The sequence below is a fragment of the Salmo salar genome, chromosome 19 (genome assembly GCF_965601325.2).
Source record: "Salmo salar chromosome 19, fSalSal1, whole genome shotgun sequence".
In the NCBI taxonomy this organism is placed as follows: domain Eukaryota; kingdom Metazoa; phylum Chordata; class Actinopteri; order Salmoniformes; family Salmonidae; genus Salmo; species Salmo salar.
Genome location: NC_138309.1, coordinates 62,461,685 through 62,486,750, shown reverse-complemented (window position 1 = coordinate 62,486,750; position 25,066 = coordinate 62,461,685). Strand labels below are relative to the sequence as shown.

Sequence of the window (25,066 nt, the reverse complement as noted above, 5' to 3'; positions counted from 1 at the left end):
TGTGCAGGCCAGTCAAGTGCTTCCACACCAATCTCGAGAAACCATTTCTGTATGGACCTCGCTTTGTGCACGGGAGTATTGTCATGCTGAAATAGGAAAGGGCCTTCCCCAAACTGTTGCCACAAAGTTGGAAACACAGAATTGTCTAGAATGTCATTGTATGCTATAGCATTAAGATTTCCCTTCACTGGAACTAAGGGACCTAGCTCGAACTATGAAAAACAGCCCCATACCATTATTCCTCTTCCATCAAACTTTACAGTTGACACTATGCATTGGGACTTGTGGAATTCTCCTGGCATCCGCCAATCCCAGATTCGTCCGTCGGACTGCCAGATGGTGAAGCGTGATTCATCACTCCAGAGAACGCGTTTCCACTGCTCCAGAGTCCAATGGCAGCGAGCTTTACACCACTCCAGCCGACGCTTGGCATTGCGCATGGTGATCTTAGGCTTGTGTGCGGCTGCTCGGCCATGGAAACCCATTTTATGAAACTCCCGATGAACAGTTATTGCTTCCAGAGGCAGTTTGGATCTCGGTAGTGAGTGAACAGATGGTTTTTACATGCTACGAGCTTCAGTACTCGGCGGTCCCATTCTGTGAGCTTGTGTGGCCTACCACTTTATGGCTGAGCCGTTGTCACTCCTAGATGTTTCCACTTCACAATAACACCACTTACAGTTGACCGGGGCAGCTCTAGCAAGGCAGAAATTTTATGAACTGACATGTTGGAAAGGTGGCATACTATGACGGTGCCACGTTGAAAGTCACTGAGCTCTTCAGTATGGGCCATTCTACTGTCAATGTTTTTCTATGAAGATTGCATAGCAGTGTGTTCGATTTTATACACTTGTCAGCAATGGATGTGAAATAGCCGAATCCACTCATTTGAATGCTTGTCCACATACATTTGGCCAGGTAGTGTACATGAACACAGAGCGAGGATATCAACATTGGCGTCCAATAACTGCCTTGGATGTTGATTACAATGTTGTATGGGTGAAATATCCACACCTGAATTTGAAGGGGTGTCCACATACTTTTGTGTATATATATATTATTATTATTGATGTCACCTGTTAAATTCACTTCAATCAGCGTAGATGAAGGGGAGGAGACAGGTTAAAGAATTATTTTTATGCCTTGAGACAATTGAGACATGGATTGTGTATGTGTGCCATTTAAGGGGTGAATGGGCAAGACAAAAGATTGAAGTGCCTTTGAAGGGGGTAAGGTACTAGGTGCCAGGCACACCGGTTTGAGTGTGTCAAGAACTGCAATTCTGCTGGATTTTTCACTCTCAACAGTTTGCTGTGTGTATCAACAATGGTCCACCACCCAAAGCACATCCAGCCAACATGAAACAATTGTGGGAAGCATTGGACTCAACATTTTTTTTTTTTTTACTAGGCAAGTCAGTTAAGAACAAATTCTTATTTACAATGACAGCCTACCACAGCCAAACCCCTAACGACACTGGGCCAATTGTGCACCGCCGTATGGGACTGCCAATCACAGCCGGTTGTGATACAGCCTGGAATCGACACCTTTAGCACTGAGATTTACATTTTAGTCATTTAGCAGATGCTCTTATCCAGAGCGACTTACAGTAGTGAATGCATACATTTCATACATTCTTTTCTCCGTACTGGTCCTCCGTGGGAATCGAACCCACAACCCTGGCGTTGCAAACACCATGCTCTACCAACTGAGCCACACGGGACCAGATGCAGTGCCTTAGACTGCTGCGCCACTCGGGAGCCCAACATGGGCCAGTATCCCTGTGGAACGCTTTCGACACCTTGCAGTCCACAGCCCAACAAATTGAGGATGTTCTGAAGGCAAAGGGGGGTCGAACTCAACATTAGGAAGCTGTTCCTAATGTTTTGTACACTCAGTATTTATATACAGTATATAATATATGAATGACATGTAGCCTCGTAATTGTTGTCATAACATTTATATAATGATAGATATGCTATAGTCAAAGATTAACCCTTCTAGACACCATGGCTGGCATAAGCATTGGTTCAGCAGGTCTGATGACAAAATACAAGACATATTCTAATACATTACAGTGGACAAGCAGCAATAAATCAATGAAAGCCTATGGCGCAATTCAAATATTATGATAAACCAAGATTTGGGTAGGCTAGAGGAACCTACAGATTTTTTCTCCAAAAAAAGAAACGATGATAACTGACGTCAGGCGTACCTTTAATAATGTATATTTTTCTCTTGTATTGGCACTGGCAGTCTTGTGAAGTAGACGGAACGGAGAGAACTGCGCCGCACGCTCCCAGCTTTTCGAGCTAGTGCGCAAATAAGAAACACAAGGATTTGACAATAGGATGTGTTCAAGATTTCATAACGGAAAGGAGTTTTTTTAACTGAGTGAAGAAGTAAAACATAACAGTAGGCTACTATTTCCTCACGCAAGCACACACCTGAGTGATTTTGGTGGTTCGATCCAGGATGAAGTGAAGTAATGTGGCGCAATATTGAAATAATTCGGATATCTGAAACAAGCTTGAATGGAATACCCTGATTGCTATTTGTAATGTGGGCTTTAAGACACCACTTAAACTGTTCCCAGGGCAGTTTTGGGGGAATGAAGATATTAGTCAGAGCTGCGTAATGGGTTTATATGCCCGTGGATATAGGCTACGTTTTGTCTTCACTCTTTTAACGACAACGCAGATAACAAGTATATAATCGATCCAAAAAAAAACATGCACCATCTATATCCATGGAGATATGGCATGCATTCTCCTCTATAGCCGAGTTGCGCCGTCTTCATATAGGCATACCAGGACATGCATCTGCATATTTTCCCTATCTCTATCACTATCATATATATGCTACTGTCTCTTATTTTCTTCTGATGCTATCATGCAAAAACCAAGTGATCCAACGCAGAACTGCCTGCGCCTCAGGAGTGATGGAGGCAAAAAACTTCAGCAGAAATCTCTTTACTGCACTTTGCCATTGAACGCGAGAGGGACAAGGGAAATCTCTCTCCACGAAGCGAACCAAAGCAACGCCTCGGTTAATCTCAACACAGTTCGGAATAACACATCAGACCGTCCTACCACTAACAACATGGGCAGTGGGAAGTTCGGGAATAAGAAGTTGCCAAATGCCATCATTGTCGGTGTTAAAAAGGGCGGCACAAGAGCTGTCTTGGAGTTTATAAGAATCCATCCGGACGTACGGGCGGTCGGCACAGAAACGCATTTTTTCGACAGGAACTATGACCGTGGACTAGACTGGTACAGGTAAGACAATAACTCATTTTACACCTGCACAGGTGTCGACCTAGGGAGCTCATTAACGGAAGCCAACCGTCATGCCAACGGATGTGTTGCCCGCGAATTCATCATGCATTGGATTTTTAAGATAAATTAGCTCTTGCTGTTAGTCCTGATTTTTGTAAAGAGGCATTTTGTAAAAAGGTACATTTTGTGAAAAGCAGCCTTGTGGAAGGCTCAATACGTGTATTAATCTCGCTGTAATTTATTGTCATTCTCCTGAAACCCATTAACCTAATAATTTTCCCTCACATCTTAACGTTAGTTTACATCCCTCCTCTAGCTTAGTTTTTTGCCATAATAATTAATTGTAGCCTACTAGTCTGTCTGTTGAACGAGACAATGCAATCGTCAGTGGAGAAGAGCGTTGAATCATTGAATTACATGACTAGTGTGTAGCCTGGAGAATATCGCCTCCAGTGACCTGTCCATCTGTTCAAAGGCAATGTCAGAGAAACAAGTACAAACAACAGTTCCATGTCATGTTGACAGTCATGTTGACCGTGGTCAGTGGAGGATGACAGTAATTGGAAGATATTTTGTGCCACATCAACTCAGATGTTTTTGTCATCCATCAAAAAACGACCTTGAGCATCAGTGGCCATTACTTTCCAAATAAAGATGCTTTCTTTTTCAGAATGTGTCTTCAGAAGATTGATCCATGATGTGTCTATTTGTCAACAGTAGGCTAAAAGCTGCTGATTTATTGCAACTGTATTTTTAGCCATTGTCTGCAACTGTTTTCTTCTTATCAATGAATAGGATACCATTTAATGAAATTAAATCAGACAGAGCTATGCATGCGTTTTGAGTGAGTTTTAGAACTTGAAGTGATCAAAAATAAAATCGGTGTACCTGACAGAAAACAACCAAAAGTTTCGGTGGCCTACTTGTTTGACCCAGTTATGACCCAGAGAGTCATTTTCCTCTGTCCAATCTACATTACATCTCACAGGTGATTTATTACTGCTGAACCTGGGACTGAGCTAGTTACAGTATATGAGAAAGACAGAGAGAGATCTTTCCCACACAAGTCTCTTGTGGCAACTACCTTCTGTGACATTGGTAAAGTGTCCTTATTGTTTTTATGTTTCACTGGAAACAGGCCCATAGCCAAACTGGACCTCCCTTGATGTCTATGGCCATAACGTACTCATACTCTTTACATACTAAGTTAGTATACAATTACTAAATATACTGTAGGTATAGGATCAACAACACATTTCACTGCGCCTATCCAATGGATATATATATATATAAACTCAGCAACAACAAAAAAGCATCCCTTTTTCAGGACCATGTGTTGAGCACACAATCCCTCCATCAGTGCTCAGACTGTCCGCAATAGGCTGAGAGGGGCTGGACTGAGGGCTTGTAGGCCTGTTGTAAGGCAGGTCCTCACCAGACATCACCGACAACAACATCGCCTATGGGCACAAACCCACCATTGCTGAACCAGACAGGACTGGCAAAAAGTGCTCTTCACTGACGAGCCACGGTTTTGTCTCACCAGGGGTGGTGGTCGGATTCGCGTTTATCGTCGAAGGAATGAGCATTACACCGAGGCCTGTACTCTGGAGCGGGATCGATTTGGAGGTGGAGGGTCCGTCATGGTCTGGGGTGGTGTGTCACAGCATCATCGGACTGAGCTTGTTGTCATTGCAGGCAATCGCAAAGCTGTGCATTACAGGGAAGACATCCTCCTCCCTCATGTGGTACCCTTCCTGCAGGCTCATCCTGACATGACCCTCCAGCATGACAATGCCACCAGCTATACTGCTCGTTCTGTGCGTGATTTCCTGCAAGACAGGAATGTCAGTGTTCTGCCATGGCCAGTGAAGAGCCCGGATCTCAATCCCATTGGGCACGTCTGGGACCTGTTGGATCGGAGGGTGAGGGCTAGGGGCATTCCCCCCAGAAATGTCCGGGAACTTGCAGGTGCCTTGGTGGAAGAGTGGGGTAACATCTCACAGCAAGAACTGGCAAATCTGGTGCAGTCCATGAGGAGGAGATGCACTGCAGTACTTAATGCAGCTGGTGGCCACACCAGATACTGACTGTTACTTTTGATTTTGACCCCCAACTTTTTTCAGGGACACATTATTCCATTTCTGTTAGTCACATGTCTGTGGAACTTGTTCAGTTGATGTCTCAGTTGTTGAATATTGATATGTTCATACAAATAATTACACATGTTAAGTTTGCTGAAAATAAACGTAGTTGACAGTGAGAGGATGTTTCTTTTTTACACACACACACACACACACACACACACACCACACACACACACACACACACACACACACACACACACATTAAAATAACATCAAATTGATCATAAATACAGTGTAGACATTGTTAATATTGTAAATGGCTATTGTAGCTGGAAACGGATGATTTTTAATGGAACATCTACATATGCGTACAGAGGTCCATTATCAGCAACCATCACTCCTGTGTTCCAATGGCACGTTGTGTTAGCTAATCCAAGTTTATCATTTTAAAAGGCAAATTGATCATTAGAAAATCCTTTTGAAATTATGTTAGCACAGCTGAAAACTGTTGTGCTGATTAAAGAAGCAATGAAACTGGCCTTCTTTAGACTAGTTGAGTATTTGGAGCATCAGCATTTCTGGGTTCGATTACAGGCTCAACATGGCCAGAAACAAAGAACTTTCTTCTGAAACTTATCAGTATATTCTTGTTCTGAGAAATGAAGGCTATTTCATGCAATAAATTGCCAAGAAACTGAAGACCTCGCAAAACGCTGTGTACTACTCCCTTCACAGAACAGTGCAAACTGGCTCTAACCAGAATAGAAATAGGAGTGGGAGGCCCCGGTGCACAACTGAGGAAGAGGACTAATACATTAGAGTGTCTAGTTTGAGAAACAGACACCTCACAAGTGCTCAACTGGCAGCTTCATTAAATAGTAACCGCAAAACACCAGTCTCAACGTCAACAGTGAAAAGGCGACTCCAGGATGCTGGCCTTCTAGGCAAATTTATGAAAAACAAAAAACAGAAATACCTTATTTACATAACTATTCAGACCATTTGTTATGAGACTCGAAGTTGAGCTCAGGTGCATCCTTTTTTTATTGATCATCCTTGAGATGTTTCTACAACTTGATTGGAGTCCACCTGTGGTAAGTTCAATTGAGGCACACACCTGTCTATATAAGCACCAACAGTTGACAGTAACATGTCAGAGCAAAAACCAAGCCTTGAGGTCTAAGGAATTGTCCATAGAGCTCTGAGACACGATTGTGTCGAGGCACAGATCTGGGGAATGGTACCAAAACATTTCTGCAGCATTGAAGGTCCCCAAGAACACAGTGGCCTCCATAATTCTTAAATGGAAGAAGTTTGAAACCACCAAGACTCTTCCTAGAGCTGGCCTCCCAGCCAAACTGAGCAATCTGGGGAGAAGGGCCTTGGTTAGGGAAATGACAATGAACCTGATGGTCACTGACAGTGCTCCAGAGTTCCTCTGTGGAGATGGGAGAACCTTCCAGAAGGACAACCATCTCTGCAGCACTCCACCAATCAGGCCTTTAGTGTAGAGTTGCCAGACAGAAGCCACTTCACAGTAAAAGGCACATGACAGCTTGCTTGGAATTTGCCAAAAGTCACTTAAAGGACTCTTAGACCATGAGAAACAAGATTTTCTGGTCCGATGAAACCAAGATTGAACTCTTTGGCCTGAATGCCAAGTGTCACGTCTGGAGGAAACCTGGCACCATCCCTACAGTGAAGCATGGTGGTAGCAGCATCATGCTGTGGGGATGTTTTTCAGCAGCAGAGACTAGTCAGGTTTGAGGGGAAGATGAACGGAGCAAAGTACAGAGAGATCCTTGATGAAAACCTGCTCCAGAGTGCTCAGGACCTCAGACTGGGGTGAAGGTTCAACTTCCAACAGGATAACGACCCTAAGCACACAGCCAAGACAATGCTGGAGTGGCTTCGGGACAAGTCTCTGAATGGCCTCGAGTGGCCCAGCCAGAGCCCAGACTTGAACCCAATCGAACATCTCCGGAGAGACCTGAAAATAGATGTGCAGTGACACTCTCCATTCAACCAGACAGAGCTTGAGAGGACCTGCAGAGAAGAATGGGAGAAACTACCCAAATACAGGTGTGCCAAGCTTGTAGCGTCATACCGAAGATGACTCATGGCTGTAATCGCTGCCAAAGGTGCTTCAACAAAGCGCTGATTATAGGTTCTGAATACTTATGTAAAGGTGATATCAGTTTTCTTTTTTTAATATAAATTATCAACAATTTGTAAAAACTTGATTTTGCTTTGTCATTACGGGGTATTGTGTGTAGATTGATGAGAAAAAATAAACAATTTACCATTTTAGTATAAGGCTGTAACGTAATAATATGTGGAAAAAGTCAAGGGGTCCGACTACTTTCTGATTGCACTGTGTATAAATATATATTTCTAATGGCATTGCTGACCCATTCTTCTTAATCATGTATTAATTGTGTATTAATTGTCTGTCTCTTCCTCCTCATTCAGATGCCTGATGCCACGGACTATGGAGAGCCAGATCACCATGGAGAAGACGCCCAGCTACTTTGTAACGAGGGAGACACCTCGCCGGATCTCCGCCATGTCCCGGGACACCAAGCTGATCGTGGTGGTGCGCGACCCTGTCACCCGGGTCATCTCTGACTACACACAGACCCTGTCCAAGACACCTGACCTTCCCAGCTTCCAGGATCTGGCCTTCCAGAACCAGAGTTTAGGATTGGTTGACACGTCTTGGAACGCCATCCGCATTGGCATGTACGCTCTGCACCTGGAAAACTGGCTCCGCTACTTCCCCCTGTCCCAGATCCACTTCGTCAACGGGGAGCGGCTCATCACGGACCCGGCTGGAGAACTGGCGCGGGTGCAGGACTTCCTGGGTCTGAAACGCATCGTCACGGACAAACATTTCTACTTCAACAGGACCAAAGGCTTCCCCTGCCTGAAGAAACCAGAGAGCAGCAGCTCACCCCGCTGCCTGGGCAAGTCTAAAGGTAGAACCCACATTCAGATAGATCACGACACTATCGAGCAGCTACGGGACTTCTACAGGCCATACAATGTCAAGTTTTACGAAATGGTGGGTCATGATTTTAGATGGGAATAGAGATTTGTGGGGAGATCCGCAGTTTACAAGTGGCACAAGGAGAGACAAGATGTCATCCATGAATGTACGCACAGTTGAAATGTTTTTTTGGTGTGGTTATATGGACCTCCTATTTGGCTGTTGGTAAGAGTGTGGCTCTAGCTAAGTCGTGGATCCAAGTCTTGAAGGGATCACATACACATATTTAAAAAATATGTACAGTGCATTCGGAAAGTATTCAGACCACTTCCAACAGGACAACGACCCTAAGTACTGAGTAAAGGATCTGAATACTTAATTAAATGTGATATTTCAATTGAAATGTTTTTATAAATTAGCCAAATTGTAAAAAAAATAGTTTTTTGCTTTGTCATTATGGGGTACAGTGTGTAGATTGATGAGGGGGAAAAAAAACATTTCATCCATTTTAGAATAAGGCTGTAACGTAACAAAATGTGGAAAAAGTGAAGGGGTGTAAATACTTTCCGAATGCACTGTACTTACTGTCCTGTTAGTCGCTTTAGATAAGTGTCCGCTAAAGTTTTGAAAATCTCCTGGCCTTTTCCTGCTGACTAGCTTTCCTCTGTTGCCGACTAATGTATAAAATGAGCAAATGTCATGGGATAGATGTAACTCCCCTCACTAATCCCAAGACCATGGAAAATGTGAGCATCATCTTCAGAGAGGGATATTATTGTAAAAGATAAATAGCACTCTGGGCTTGAACTCAAACTGAAGTAGGAGCTGGGAAGCCTCTGTCGATTCATGTATACACTGAAAAACGTTCTTGCTGTTTTGACAGTATTATAAAATAAAACTAACAGTAAAGTACCATATTAATTATTTACAGTAAATTGCCATGAATGGCAGTGCACTCTGGGTGATTTTAAGCGTAAACAGTAAATGATACTGTAAATTACAAAGAAACTTTGCTTTAACAGTACATTACTGTAAGCACACAGCATTGAGGTTCTGGAGTGAACCTATAAAACAAGATGTGTACTAAATGTATATGATTTACTAAATTAAGTACACCTACTATTACACTGTAATGAAAACAATTGATTCATGTGGTAAATATGTACATTAATCAAGAATAAAATACTGTGAAGCATTATACTGCAGCAGACTGTAAATTATGGTGCATTGTGAGAAAATATTTTGGGCGGGGAAAGAATTGCTGTATTTCGAGTGGTACTGTAATTCCACCCCAGAGAATACAGTACCGTACTTTTGGAGCACCAAAAACCTTTTGACCACTAGTGGTTGCGTCGTATTGTTTTTTCTGGCTCATTGATATATTTTGAAGCGTGCCTTGTAAGAAGCTGCATTTGGCCACCCGTTACTGAGAGTGCTGCACCAATTTCACTGATAGTAGTGCCCCAACAATTAAATGTGTATAGGGGACCTATTGGAATGGCAACTAGTCTCAAACCTTTAATGGTTGAGTATTTACCATGTCCTTTGGTCTCTTTTGCCCTGTAGACACTGACAGTTTAGAAGCATTTGTTAAGGACTCTAAAAGTGCAAGTGATATAAAATACAAAAATGGTGTATTTTATATCACTTACACTTCTAGAGGCCTTAATAAAGATTTCCGAACTACCATTCATTGATATGCTGTAATATGCAAACACATTACCTAGCAGCCAACCTGCTTGCACCAAGCCCATGTAATTATGGTAAAATACTGTAAAATACAAACCCCATCTCCCCTCAATGAATTTAAATAATTAATCTATTCATTAATTGATTCATTACAATTACCGTAAAACATATTACAGTAATGCACTGTACTGTTGTTTTACAGTAACTTACAGGCAGCCAGTTGTCTGTAAGTTACCATAAAACAATGGTAAAAGATTACAGTATCAGTATTGGATACCGTGACATACAGTATAGTAACATACTGTAAGTAAGTAACCTGTAAGTTACCGTAAAAACAACAGGAAAGATTTTACAGTGTACAGCAAAGCTCACAATGTGACTGCAATAGCACAAAAGCATCATATTTCCCAATCATTTGTTTAGGATTTTAGCTGTGGACTAAATGAGCAATTAACCAGTTTCATTTCATGGATAAGAATGATGTAACATGTAACACTTAGCTTCTGCTTTTGATGATGCAAGGTCCCTTTTCATGTTTCAATAAAAAAATTACTTAAGAAATATATAATCCCCCAATCCCCGCAAGATCAAATCAGATCAATACTTTATGAGCCCTTCTCTGTCAGTGAAGGTCACCTCTAATACAGTGGCCTCACTTCTGTTTGAATTTAGACATTTCGCCCTTTTCCCAAGGTAACCCATACACACTTTTTTTCTCTTGCCTTTTACGATCTTACTCACATCAATCTCCTCTAAATTAAAAGGTTGATGTCACAATTGAAAAGTGAAGTGTTTGGCCGTACCATCACAGCTACACAGTCCATTTGGACAAATCATTTCAGCTCATCAGACTACAGAAGTTAGATTTTTGATTGTCCTTTTTTCGTGAATTGCGTGAATAAATATCTTTCTTATTATTTATGACTCTTTGCCATCATAGAATTTCCACAAATTGTTGAGTTGTGTTTAGTAGTGATGGAATATCCTTGTTGGGTACAGAATTACAATAGCTTTTCAAAGACAAAGGAGGGAGCGCCTAGTTGTGGCAGGTTGTCAAATTGATTTGGGGACCACTTGGATCCCACTTGTCACATGATTGTATTGAAGAAGTTTGGTTTTGGATGCATGCTTGGAATGCTGAAACCAGGCTGTCTAGGCGTGTGCCTCAGGCTTACAAAACAAGTGTCACAATTCTGAAGTGAAGAAATGAGTTGCCTGTATTTTTAATAGGAAACATTATCAGCACTTATCTAAATGGGGCAATACATGTTTTACAATTATGATAGCTTATTCTAGACTAGAGGAAATTCAGTATGTACAGTACATATACTTTTGCTGTATCTGTTGGTCATGAGTCATGACTCATGAAAGAGAATGAAATGGCTTACGGATTGATGTTATGTTCAGATATTTTACAATATCCGTATGCAATGAAAGCCTTACCTACCAACATTTGTGCATTAAAAGTGAAGCTTAGACCCTACAAATGGAATCAAGAGAAAGCCTGAGCTCTAACCAAATGAAGCGGTTCTCATTTCTTTGCGTGACATAGCCACGGTAGCTCACCATTACTCAAAGAACTGTTGGAGAGGAATTTAGAACACGTGTTCATTGTCCAGAGGAAAGTAGGACGGCCAGCACCCTCGTGCCATCGAGTTACCTCGTAGCTCTACTGTTATTTAACAGTTACCGGGCTTCAAACCAGAGATCCTGTTCATTTACCTTCATTCATTAACCATGACTCTCTCTCTCTTCCAGACATACTAGTGTGCCATGGGGAATTTCAAGAGCTGTAAATAACCACTCAGTAAAAACAGAGAAGGACCATCATAAATGTGTTAATGCTAGACTAGAGAGCACAGAGGAGAATGGTTGAAGAAAGACTACTTGTTCTTTACATATCCCCTGTTCTCTCTCTCTTTCTCTTTCTCGCTCTCCCAAATCCGAACAAGCTGTACTGTCTTGACAGAAGTGATTAAATGTTGCCAAAGCCACATTCTGTCTTTCTCGCTCTCTTTCCAACTGTCTCCCTTTCTCGCTCCCTCTCCAATTGTTCTCTCCGTCTGGCTTGCTCTGCTGGCATTCATTAAACCGAAAGGACCTCCTGGTTTGAGGGACTACCTCTACCTCCGCTGCCCCTGCTTGTCATCATGTTCTCCAGCAGCTCATTTCTGTGGCCTGTTGAGCACACACAGGTGAGCTTTTTCCAACAGGCAGTGTGAAAGGCAGCTCTATGTACAGTACACATGGGTCCTAATTAGGCCTGGGGACTGGAGAGGAGCGATCCGCAGGACACACGTCAGCTACACTCTGATTAGACTCTCATGGTAAAAAGCCCCTCTGGAGACTGCCTAGAGGTTAAGGATCTCAATCTCTCTCTCTCTCTCTCTCTCTCTCTCTCTCTCTCTCTCTCTCTCTCTCGGCTTTATGGAAGAGTATGTGTGGATATGGATCCTGTTAGATAAGAAACCATGCAAATTATGCAAACTCATGACTGTAGGAACTGTGCATGTAGGATGTTGAAATGTACTGTTCTTGTTTTTGATATGAAGGCAACGGTATGTGCAAGGCTCCCGATGTATAAAACACATTGCAGTACTGGCTGGATGAATGAAAGGTGTTATGAGGTATGAAACTACAATTTACTGTTACCGTTTTCAACTAAACTTATCTAAGGTCCTGATATCCTGATGATATCCGCACTATCAAATATTCTCTAGTGGATATATTTTGAACCTTTAAAAATGTTCATTACTAAGCCATTTGAAGGCTTAACCATAATTATCTGGGTTAATTTCCAATAATGAAACCCAGGGCGATAACTTTAACCTCGAAAGGACGTTTCAGTGCACTGTTCTCTTTGTGCATATCATATCTTGAATAACCCCCCAATGGTATTTCATTCTTATCTCACAGTCTCTGGTAATTCTAACCAGTTATTACTGCAGAAACAGTCCTGTGTACAAACTCAGATAAGACTTCAAGGACAACCCTGAGAAGCATTGTTGTCTTTTCCCTGGACAAAACAAAATGTTTGGAGTTTAAGTGGGTCTAGGAGATATGTATTGTGCTTTTGTTACATACAAGGACTTTAGACCAATTTCTAAGTTATCTTGATTCAGGATGTTCAGACAAGATTGAATAAGGTACTTTGGTATCAAGATGAGACATATACCAGCTGATATTGCACTCTATGGAACCCTGTCTACCTCCATCCAAACACTTAGTTTAGTTTAACTGCCACAGAGGACAGGAAATCCCAGTGGTCAAAGCCGCTAGTGGCTTTGGAGCCAAATTAAAATGAAGTGCTGACAACTGTAGCACACTCCCCAGCAGCTAATGATACAAGAGACATGTCCTGTACTTCTGCCTTCCAACATCAGCCAAACCTGAAAAACTCCTGGAGAAATCTGTTCACTGACTGTGTGAGCACACCACAGTCAGATAAGTGGAAAAAAAAAAGGTGAGGCAGCCGAGGATCAGCATTCGTACAAACTGATCCGGAATCAGCCCAAAAAGGTACTGTATACAGTGAATGAGAACCACAGCTTTCAGACAGGATCACCTCAATGTATGTCACTCGATATATAAAGAAACTTACTGAAGTCCTTATAGGCCTCTAGCCTCCAATATAGTCCTTTATTGTCTATGTGTGAATTCCTGAGATGGAATGCTGAAAATAGAATAGAAGCTGAAAATGTGTATATTGTGTTATGCACTTCTATTTCTGATGGTCATCTGAAGGACGATGAAACACACACCCATTCACTTTCACCTCGTCCATTCCAATCATCACATCTACTCCACAAATCAACCAGCGGGTCAACATCCCCCTATTTCAACTCCAACAGAGGCAGAAACGAAGATGAAACGAGATAGAATGCAAGTCCCCCATTGTCACACAGCTCTCCGAAATTCAGAAGAAAAAAAACTCCAATTTAGAAGCAGTTGTTCAATCCCATTGCCTTGTTGTTGTATCAATTTGTCAGATTGCTGAGAGTCTGTCCTCTCCGCGTTTCTGTGCAGTAGATAAAGTGAGTTGAAGGACTGATTAAAACGGTGAATCTGCCAGACCTCGACAGTCCTCACACCGGGAGATGAGTTGTAATTACACAGGATACACAGGATGGTTGATGGCTTACTGAGGAGAATAACAAAACCAGGCCCCATCCTGAGACCTCCTCCCCATGAACTTAGCTGTTATGTCTGACGCAAACCAAAGCATCAGCCTGATGTATAAACAGAACCCAGGCTGGATACCTGCACCTGTAGTGGTTAGCTAATAATAGATAGCAACACAGTATACTATACATGAGTCATGCATTTAACTTCAGCGCACAATGAGTGTTGCTGTAAATTACATGCCATTTGACATAATTTGATTCAAGCAAATAATTCTATAAAATGTGTTATCCTTAGCTATAATGTTAGTTTAATGATGTAAGCAACGTGAAAGCGACACAAATGTCTTACTGATAGTTTTGTAGTACAAGGCATGCGACACGTCAACTTACGTGGGTGCCAACAACAGAACAGAATGATCTACTGCAGGTTTCACCAAATGCAAGGAATCCTATCCTAGCTACAATCAATTGGGAAACACAGTTTGAGCCACGGCGGAGGGTTAAAACATGCCTTCTCATGGTGATTATTATTTGACAGTAGGGAAATTACTGCAAATCCTGTGTGACTTGGCCGGAACACCAACTTCTTAGGATTGCTCTAGCACTTTTAAAGATATTGAGATAGAGCTCACTGTATAAGCAGAAAACAAACAACTCTGTCTCTCTCACACACACACACACACACACACACACACACACACACACACACACACACACACACACACACACACACACACACACACACACACACACACACACACACACACACCCCTATAGAGAGTGCGCCACCTCCCGTGCGGCTTGTTTTCAGATTGGATGTCAGGTGCTGTAGACAGCTGCTCTCATCATAGCTCTTATGAATACATTAGCTTTTATGTTCATTCCAAACACAAATTTATCTTCCTCAAAAAAACTGAACAGGACAGAGATGCACCCACCTTCAGTTCTGGAGCTTTCACTCGGAATCGGTGGTGTGCATATTGCACAACACCAATATATGTTTCACTTGATGAGACAAATGAGACAAATTCTCATCTGTGGGCATGCGTGCATTCGTGTGTATGTGTGCATGCATTCATGTGTGTGCGTGCGTGAGTGTATATGTCTAGAGATAGCTTATGAAATATATGCTTGCATGATACACTGCAAGATCAAAGTGTTAGGCCACACTTCCCCAACAACGGAAGGTTTTTATCCGTCTCATTTCCTGCATCCCAGTATTACTGCATCGTACCTAAAAGCAAAATCAAAAGCATCACCTACCTTGAGAGGAAAAAATAACCTCTGAAGACACATGATACAATACACACTGAGAGTACAAAACATTAGGAACACCTGTTCTTTCCATGACACAGACTGAAGTGGTGAATCCAGGTGAAAGCTCCCTTATCGATGCCACCTGTTAACTCCACTTCAATCAGAGTAGATGAAGGGGAGGAGACAGGCTAAAGAAGGAGTTTTAAGCCTTGAGACAATTGAGACATGGATTGTGCACAGGGTTGGGTAAGTTACTTTCTAAATGTAATCCGTTAGTTACTAGTTACCAGTCCAAAATTGTTATCAGCAACGTAACTTTTGGATTACCCAAACTCAGTAACGTAATCTGATTCCATTCAGTTACTTTTAGATTACTTTCCCCTTAAAAGGCATTAGAAGAAGACAAAAATGTATGTTAGCAATTGAACGACGTCTATTGCAAGATAAATCAATGTTAAAGTTTACATAGCTGGCCAAATATGGATGTTACATTATACTTTATGGGTTGGTTACGTAGGCTTCTTCTAATCCATTGCTTTCTCCTACATATAATAATATGATTAAATTATATCTTTACATTAAAAACCAAAGTCTATCAGAATTCCAGTCATTCCAATACATTTTATACACCTTGACTTTCAAGAATAGGACTTGGAAATATATATAGATTAGCCAAATTGTTTTACCTGAGCATGACCCCAAAACTAAGGACTTATTAGCCAGCCCTACTCTGTTGTTTATGATTGTGTTGTCATGGAGGACTGATTGGGTTCATTGATTTGAGTTGAAAATTAAATGCTGTGCTCATGGAATGGCATACTTTGAGTACTCCTGAAAAGTGCTATGTACATGGTAAAAATGTATGCCATATGCTGCATTTGCTATAGGCCTATTGTTTACCTTTTTGCTGGTGACACTTTGATATCGTGATAATGCAGCTGTTTAAAGGGCAAATTCACAGATGAAACAATAACAAAATGGTCGCCCTGCCTCTGTTTTGGTAAAAAGCTGGGGGATGGGGCTGGAGAAATGTAACCACTCTCAGATTAATAGACTGAGCTATAGATGCAAGGACTGACCATCCATGATATCAAAATTATTGTTTTAACCATGTAATGAGGCTATACAGTGTTTGTTTACATTTACAATTTTGGGTTCTCATGGAATGTGAAAGTTGAACCAAGCTCATGATGCATTTATAAGTTATATTCTTCAAGAATCAATGCATATATATATATATATATATATATATATATATATATATAGAGAGAGAGAGAGAGAGAGAGAGAGAGAGATAGTACTAGTCAAAAGTTTGGATACACCTACTCATTCAAGGGTTTTTCTTTATTTTTACTATTTTGTACATTTATAGAATAATAGTGAAGACATCAAAACTATGAAACAACACATATGGAATCACGTGTTAAAAAGTGTTAAACAAATCAAAATATATTTTATATTTGACATTCTTCAAAGTAGCAACCCTTTGCCTTGACGACATACAGAAGATAGCCTGATTTGGTAAGTCCATATTATGGCAAGAACAGCTCAAATAAGCAAAGAGAAACAACAGTCCATCATGTCTTTAAGACATGAAGATCAGTCAATGTGGAACACTTCAAGAACTTTGAAAGTCTCTTTAAGTGCAGTCGCAAGAACCATCAAGCGCTATGATGAAACTGGCTCTCATGAGGACCGCCACAGGAAAGGAAGACCCAGAGTTACCTCTGCTGCAGAGGATAAGTTCATTAGAGTTAACTGCACCTCAGATTGCAGCTCAAATAAATGCTTCACGGAGTTCAAGAAACATCTCAACATCAACTGTTCAGAGGAGACTGCGTGAATCAGGCCTTCATGGTCAAATTGCTGCAAAGAAACCACTACTAAAGGACACCAATAAGAAGAAGAGACTTGGACATTAGACCAGTGGAAATCTGTCCTTTGGTCTGATGAGTCCAAATTTGAGATTTTTGGTTCCAACCTCTGTGTCTTTGTGAGACGCAGAGTAGGTGAATGGATGATCTCTGCATGTGTGGTTCCCACCGTGAAGCATGGAGGAGGAGGTTTGATGGTATGGGGGTGCTTTGCTGGTGACACTGTCTGTGATTTATTTAGAATTCAAGGCACACTTAACCAGCATGACAACCACAGCATTCTGCAATGATACACCAACCCATCTGGTTTGTGCTTAGTGGGACTATCATTTGTTTTTCAACAGAACAATGACCCAACACACCTCCAGGCTGTGTAAGGGCTATTTGACCAAGAAGAAGAGTGATGGAGTGCTGCATCAAATGACCTGGCCTCCACAATCACTCAACTTCAACCCAAATGAGATGGTTTGGGATGAGTTGGACAGTAGAGTGAAGGAAAAGCAGCCAACCAGTGCTCAGCATACGTGGGAACTCCTTCAAAGCATTTCAGGTGAAGCTGGTTGAGAGAATGCCAAGAATGTGCAAAGCTGTCATCAAGGCAAAGCGTGGCTACTTTGAAGAATCTGAAATATATTTTGATTTGTTTAACACTTTATTGGTGACTACATGAATCCATATGTGTTATTTCATAGTTTTGATGTCTTCACTATTATTCTACAATGTAGAAAATAGTAGAAATAAAGAAAAACCCTTGAATGAGTAGGTGTGTCCATACTTTTGACTAGTACTGTATAGTATATAGGTCAAAAAATGGATGTAGCAACTACAGATTGCCCCTTTAAGTCTAGCAGAAGTGTGTGAGTCTCAGCATGTGTCCATTAAGCCTATGGATATTTTTTTTACCAGCATAAATTAGATTCAGCAATAAAAGCGACACTTTTATTCCATAGGCTGGGATCCACACTATGCAGCTTTTGCAAGAGCGCATTTTTCACTGGCTGTCCACTGGTTTCAAAAACAATGATTGATAGGCAGCTTAAACTTATTGAATTCAACCATTATTGGGTTCATATACACATTTAGATTTGTGAACAGCCACCCACAACAACCACAATCCGTAAGGCGCAAATAGCTAAATGAGAGAGCAGCAGTGTGATTCACATCAATGCGCTATGTAGATATCAATAATAAGTGATATCCGTATCTCCGTAGAATACACCACTCCTGTCATCCTTACCTCCAAGCGTTTATTCAAGTTGGAAAATCTTTGGAAGCTGTCAGCAGTCGTACCACTGGAAGACATAGCTTGGACTGTAGCCTACAAAAGCCTATTCCTGCTCTTTTCCCACAATCAATCAAACCCAGTTGGTGTGTCATCACAGTGGTCTCTGACTTGTGGTCAGACTCGCTCAGGTGAAACAAACTTAAACTTGCACCTTTTTTCAATGCTGATTTGAATGTCATTGAGAAAACAGAGAAGTGTCAAACCTCCTTTCTGAATTTAAAAGTAATCCTCGAAGTAATCATGTAGTTTTTCAAAAGTATCTGTAATCTGATTACAATATTTTTGTTGGTAACATAACGGATTACATTTACCGTTTTTCTTACATAGGGGATGTAATCCCTTACATATCCTGATTGTGTACAGTACGTGTGCTATTCAGAGGGTGAATTGTCAAGACAAAAGAAAGATTGAAGTGCCTTTGTAAGGGGTATGGTAGTAGGGGCCAGGCGCACCGGTCTGAGTGTCAAGAACGGCAACGCCGCTGGGTTTTTAACGCTCAACAGTTTCCTGCGTGAATCAAGAATGGTCCACCACCCAAGGGACATCCAGCTAACTTGACACAACTGTGGGAAGTATTGGAGTCAACATGGGCCAGCATCCCTGTGGAACGCTTTCGATACCTTGTAGTCCATGCCCAGACGAACTGAGGCTGTTCTGAGGGCAAAAGGCGGTGCAACTCAATATTAGGAAGGTGTTCCTAATGTTTTGTACACTCAGTGTAGAAAGGGGTGAGCCAAAAATAATGAGAAAATACTGGAACAAAAAAATACACATTTTTGGAAGGCAGTGGAGGATTAACACGCAACAACAATTCACTTTGATTGACAGCTCCAGATCTCTTTAATATTCCTGTGATGTTTGTCAAGACACGCCAGTGCCAGAAACTGACGGCCTTACACTTTGGCTGATGCAGCAATCTGGTGCGCTGCGCTTCTTTGCTTGCCAGCCACCTGGCTCGAAGAAGCATAATCAAAATCTCTGTCAATCACTTCTCAAACAGCCTATAGACTAGAAGTGTCAGTGGGAGTAGGATAGACACGTGTTGGCTGTATCTTGGACTGAAACGCTTCACTGCCTTCTCACATCACACAGACTTGCTTATTGACAAGGGAATGTCAGACATTCAGTGAGTGGGTTGGGATTCGTTGGACACTGCACAACGTAGCCGAGGTCTTATGAAGTATGGAGGTTTAGTGTGGCTACCCGTCTTGTGTATTTAGCAGTTGTCCATGGCTTTCAACATGCTCCACCTTTTGTGGTGGATTCTGGGGGTACTGTTGTAGTAGAATAAGAAAGAAGACATAATTCGAGTAATCCATATGATAGTGTTCGAACAAGCTGATGACACAGTACACAACATCAATGAACTCAAGCTCTAGAGATATGAACACGTGGTGTATAGTAAATGGCCAATGAATACAGACATGGCTAGTTCTCTAAAGACCTAAATTACATGGCACAGGTAAGAATCCAAGATGGCTCCATAAGGAACAATTCGAAATGTACTGGGGTTGGGGGGCTGGTCCAAAATAGGGGAGGGTTGTCTAACTTTTTTGGTTATTTTGAGGAGGGTTGTGTGCTTTTTCATTGAGAACAGGGGAGGATAGTGTTTTTTCCCTGATTTACATTCACCATTTTGCAGGTTTTACTATATAATGTCCTCATCTGCTTGCTTGTACCTCCCCTATCAAGGTGTTCTTCACTTAAGGCGTCCCCATGCTTCCCCAACAGTTTTGAACAGCTATTGCATATATTATGAGGTCATTTTGTGACGATTTTGTTTGTTTTGATCTTCGGCTGTTCGTGCACACAACATTTTTTCCTGATGTTTCAAGTTTTTAATGTCACGTGCACAAGTACAGTGAAATACCTTTCTTGCAAGTTCCAAAACGAACAATGCAGTAATCAATATCAATGTAGCACTAAAAATAACGTAAGGGAGAATAAAAACACACAATAAATAAAAATAAGAACACACGAAAGTAAGAAGTCATATACAGGGTCAGTTCCAACTCCATATTTACAATGTGAGGGGATACTGGAGTGGTAGAGGTAAATATGTATAGGGGTAAGGTGACTAGGCATCAGTCTCAACTCAGATAGTCTGTGTGGCCATTCTGTTAGCTATTTAGCAGGCTTGGAGATAGAAGCTGTTCAGGAACTCGTTGGTGTCAGACCTGATGCACCAGGGCCTCTTGCAACTGGTGTGAAATGGCTACTGTAGCTAGTTAGCGGTGTGCGCAAGTAGCTTTTCAATCGGTGACGTGACTCACAACTCAAAATCTACGCAACTTTGTCGGTGATTGGTCAACAGTAGGGATTCTTCAATGAAGTGTTTGTCATTCAACGAGCGATGACTTGTTTTCATGCAAATGTTTTCACTTGAGAAATACTGCACCAAACATCTAAGTTGGATGTAAAATTGCGTGACTAAGACCTCCTCGGCAAAAACATCAAAATGAATTACACATTTCTTGAGTTATCTTAGATTCATTCTGACTATTTTGAGGAAGTGTATACTGGCTACGACGTCTCAAGAGGGACAAACAGTACTATTGACGCTTTTTCCCCAATTTTTTAAGGGAGTATACGAGGAGGCACAGACGTTCACTTCGCCTAGCCGAGTTCTGCTAGGAGCAAACCGAACCTAGTATGCAGACGCCTTTATACACTACTCTTTCCCGAATGCTTACTATACCACAGGTCACTATAATCTACCAGTCAACGGTCTATCATGGCCCTAGCGGTTAAGACTCAAGATATTTCAGCTTTACATTTTTTTATTAATTTGTTGCGAATTCTAAAAACATAATTCCACTTTGACATTATGGGGTATTGTGTGTAGGCCAGTGACACAAAATCTAAATTTGATCCATTTTTAATTCAGGCTGTAACATAACAAAATGGTGTGTGAATACTTTCTGAAGGCACTGTAGGGTGGCCACATAGGTCTGTGCTCAACGCAGGCCCAGTTATTCAGTAACACTTAACATGGTTCTGCTTCCTTTCCGATCTGAGGGGTTATTACTCGACCTATAACCAACGAGCAAATTATGGGTAAGCTAGAGGGGGCTCAGCTCCCCTGAATGAGACTTTAGCTCCCCTAAATGCAACAAAAGTTCAACTTCGTTTTGGGTCTCAAAATAATGCTAATTGAACCATTCTTCTATTTGTTTAAAATATAGTGGTAAATATGTTTTTTTTTTTAAGCTTTCAAATGAAATTAACCTCTGTCATGGTTTAAACCATGTATTTCTATGCGGAGGCGCTGTCCACTCAGTAGTGCTGAATTTCAGCCTCAGCTGAGCTCCTTTATGCATAGTATTTCCTTTGCACTTCCTCATTTTTGCCATTTATTTTCCATGCGTCCTTGATAAAAAAAGCATATACCTTTATTCCAACGCATTAGATTCATCAGTTGATTTATCATTGTTTGCTTTTGTCAGTCAGCTGTTTAGAACTGTCATTGTTCTCTGAGCTGTCTGTGGTCAGAAGTAGTAGACCTTTTATTTAGCTTCATTGTTTTCTATCAATATATGTTTTCTTTCCTGGATCAGCTGATGACGGTCGACAATATCACTAGACAACTAGCCTACAGCTAGACACCAATGAGCATCCAATCCATCCAACAAGTAGGCTATACGTTATTGACAGTAGGCCTATAAGGTGACTCTATCAGTTAGAAGAGGATCAAATATTAATGTTCGGTTAGAAGCATTCGATTTTGCAATGGCATAGACCAACATTATTTTGAATGTGTGCGCCAATGAGAACTGTTTTCACGGCGAAACATAATGACATGTTAAGTAGGGATAGTTACACTTACAGTGCATTTTCCCGAGATTTCCAAGATCCATGATTCGCACAGGGTTTAAGTTCAATGTTCTAATTCAATTGTTAAATGCTTAGTAATTACAAATAACACTGTCATAAATGTCATTAATGTAAGGAACGAAAGGTAGTGTTTTATTTCACACAATCTGTGAAGACTCCAAGCATTAACGCATAAATTATGGCCAACTCATGAACTAGGGTGTAAAACATGTTTTGATTCAACTCATCTATTATATTGAATGTAAGCTACCTGTTCTGTGTGTGTTCATGTGTGCAAAATTGCATCGATTGAGAGGGTAGACTACCGGCAATAGTGTAGGCCTAGTCGAAGGTAAACGCAAGTAAACGCTGTTTATCTACCCCTTTCAGAAAAATGCATTGAAAGTATAGGGAGTATAGTAAAGTATAGGGAGTATAGTAAAGTATAGGGAGTATAGTAAAGTATAGGGAGTATAGTAAAGTATAGGGAGTATAGTAAAGTATAGGGAGTATAGTAAAGTATAGGGAGTATAGTAAAGTATAGGGAGTATAGTAAAGTATAGGGAGTATAGTAAAGTATAGGGAGTATAGTAAAGTATAGGGAGTAGTAGGGGTAAGAGTATAGGGAGGAGGGGGTAGTAGGGGGGTAGAGGGAGGGTATAGGGAGCGTGACTTTTTGTTGTTGTTGTTTACCGCAACGGCTATCAGAGTTTACCCACCTATTTTTTTACCACTACATTACTGGCTACCGGTAAGGCTTATTAGAAGTTCATGGTAATACACATTGTATCCTATTCTTGTAAATTGACCATGTGTGTTAGGGTGACCATCCCCCTTTTCCTGGGACAGTTTTAGCCCCATTTTAGGTGTCCCAACTTTTCAGGCTACAAAAAAGGTTGATTTGTCAGCAAGACGCGTCAATTAATGTAGACCTAATCAATGGCAATCGCTGAATGTCATTAGGTACACTTTTTGGTGTTTTGCAACAGACGTCTATTCCCATTCATCAAATGGCTTGAGTATACGTGTAGTTTCGATGCTGGAATTATTTTGGAGTGGACGAACATGCACAGGTATCCTACTTTTGACAATCAGATCAGAATATCATGCCTGGTTGTGTTCAAGCCACATTAAAAGGTTAAAAAAAATGATGTCTTTACTATTAGGCCAATAAAAAAAAGTATATAGATAGACTGCCTATAACCTAACACTTCAATATAGCCTAAATATTTGTAATTTAACTTTAAAATGCATTACCTTTTATGTGTGGCATAAACACAACTAGTCACAATGTTTGAATCTGATTTATATTAACTATTGTCTATTGTCCTTTGAGAACTATGATAAAATCATTGTGTTGGGCAATTTTAATACTCATGTTGACGAAGAGACTGACTTTGGACCTGATTTTACCAAGGGGCTCTCTATTGATATACCCTCTATTGTTGATGTTGCTTTATCTGATCACCACTGTATATTTTTTACTACCTTGTTGCCCGTAGCACAGGGTATTACTGAACACATTATTAAGAAACACTATGTTACCTCTGAAGTTGCTACAGATTTTATTGAGTGTATGAACAATACTCCACCTATTCTGCCTTCTTCTTGTGTTGATTTACTTGATCACTTTAACAGCAAATTAAGGGCAACCATTGATGCCACAGCTCCAGTAGAGTTGAAAAAGGACACATCCAAACAGAGAGCCCCTTGGATGAGTGAGGAAACTAATCAATTAAAGAGAAATTGCAGAAAGGCAGAGCGGAAGTGGAGGAAGTCAAAGTTGCAGGTCCATTATGATATTCTGAGAGAGCAACTTGGCAATTAGAAATGCCAGACAGGCTCATTTTTCTAACTTGATCACTATTAATCAGAATAATTCAAGAGTGCTCTTCCTGACCACTGATGGCCTGATAAATCCTATCCCCGCAAACCTATGTGAACTTTCCTCCACATCTAAATGTGATGAGTTTGCGGCATATGTCAGAGATAAGAAAACAAACATTACGCTGGGTATCAGTCAAGCAAGACCTGATGAGAGTTTTGATGATATGTGCCTTAGGCACTATGTGCAAAGGCACTATGGATTTATTTTCCCTGATTGACACAGACATGCTCAGGAAAGTGATATAACAATTTAAGCCTTCTACCTGCCTTCTCGATCCTATCTCCACCACCTTTTCAAATCAGTTGTGAATTGCATATCTGAAGAATTGCAAGCTATTGTTAATCTCTCCCTGTTCACAGGCACTTTCCCCACTGCACTAAAAACTGCTATGGTGAAACCCCTTCTGAAGAAAAGTCATCTAGATTCTTCAGCTCTTAGCAATTTTCAGCCAATCTCCAACCTTCCATTCTTAAGCAAAATTCTGGAGAAATTGGTTTTCAAACAGCTAAATTATTTCTTAAGTGCCAACTGTATTTTTGAAAAATTCCAATCTGGTTTTCCAGCCCACCACAGCACAGAGACAGCCTTAGTTGAAGTGGTAAATGATCTTAGAGCCAACATAGATGCCAAACAGCTCTCTGTCCTTGTACTCTTGGATTTAAGTGCTGTATTCGACACTTTTGACCATGATGTCCATCTGGACAGACTGGAGAGGTGGGTTGGCCTCTCTGGTTCAGTTCTAAATTGGTTTAGGATCTATTTAATGAGTTGAGAGTTTGTCA

The 25,066-nt window shown here is 41.1% G+C and overlaps 1 protein-coding gene across 2 annotated transcripts in view; it reads left to right on the top strand.

Annotated features, from left to right (window-relative positions):
- Positions 1-10,870, top strand: part of LOC106579182 (heparan sulfate glucosamine 3-O-sulfotransferase 2) — a 31,899-nt gene extending 21,029 nt beyond the window's left edge. Inside the window, exons 1-2 of one of the 2 annotated variants that reach the window (XM_014158843.3) lie at positions 1,693-3,278; positions 7,838-10,870. In XM_014158843.3, the coding sequence (XP_014014318.1) occupies positions 2,758-3,278; positions 7,838-8,456 (1,140 nt within the window). In that variant the 5' untranslated portion in view covers positions 1,693-2,757 and the 3' untranslated portion in view covers positions 8,457-10,870. Of the gene's footprint in view, positions 1-1,692; positions 3,279-7,837 lie in introns of those variants that run through there. The other variant, XM_082965865.1, reaches the window with a different exon arrangement.
- Positions 10,871-25,066: the final 14,196 nt, after the last annotated feature.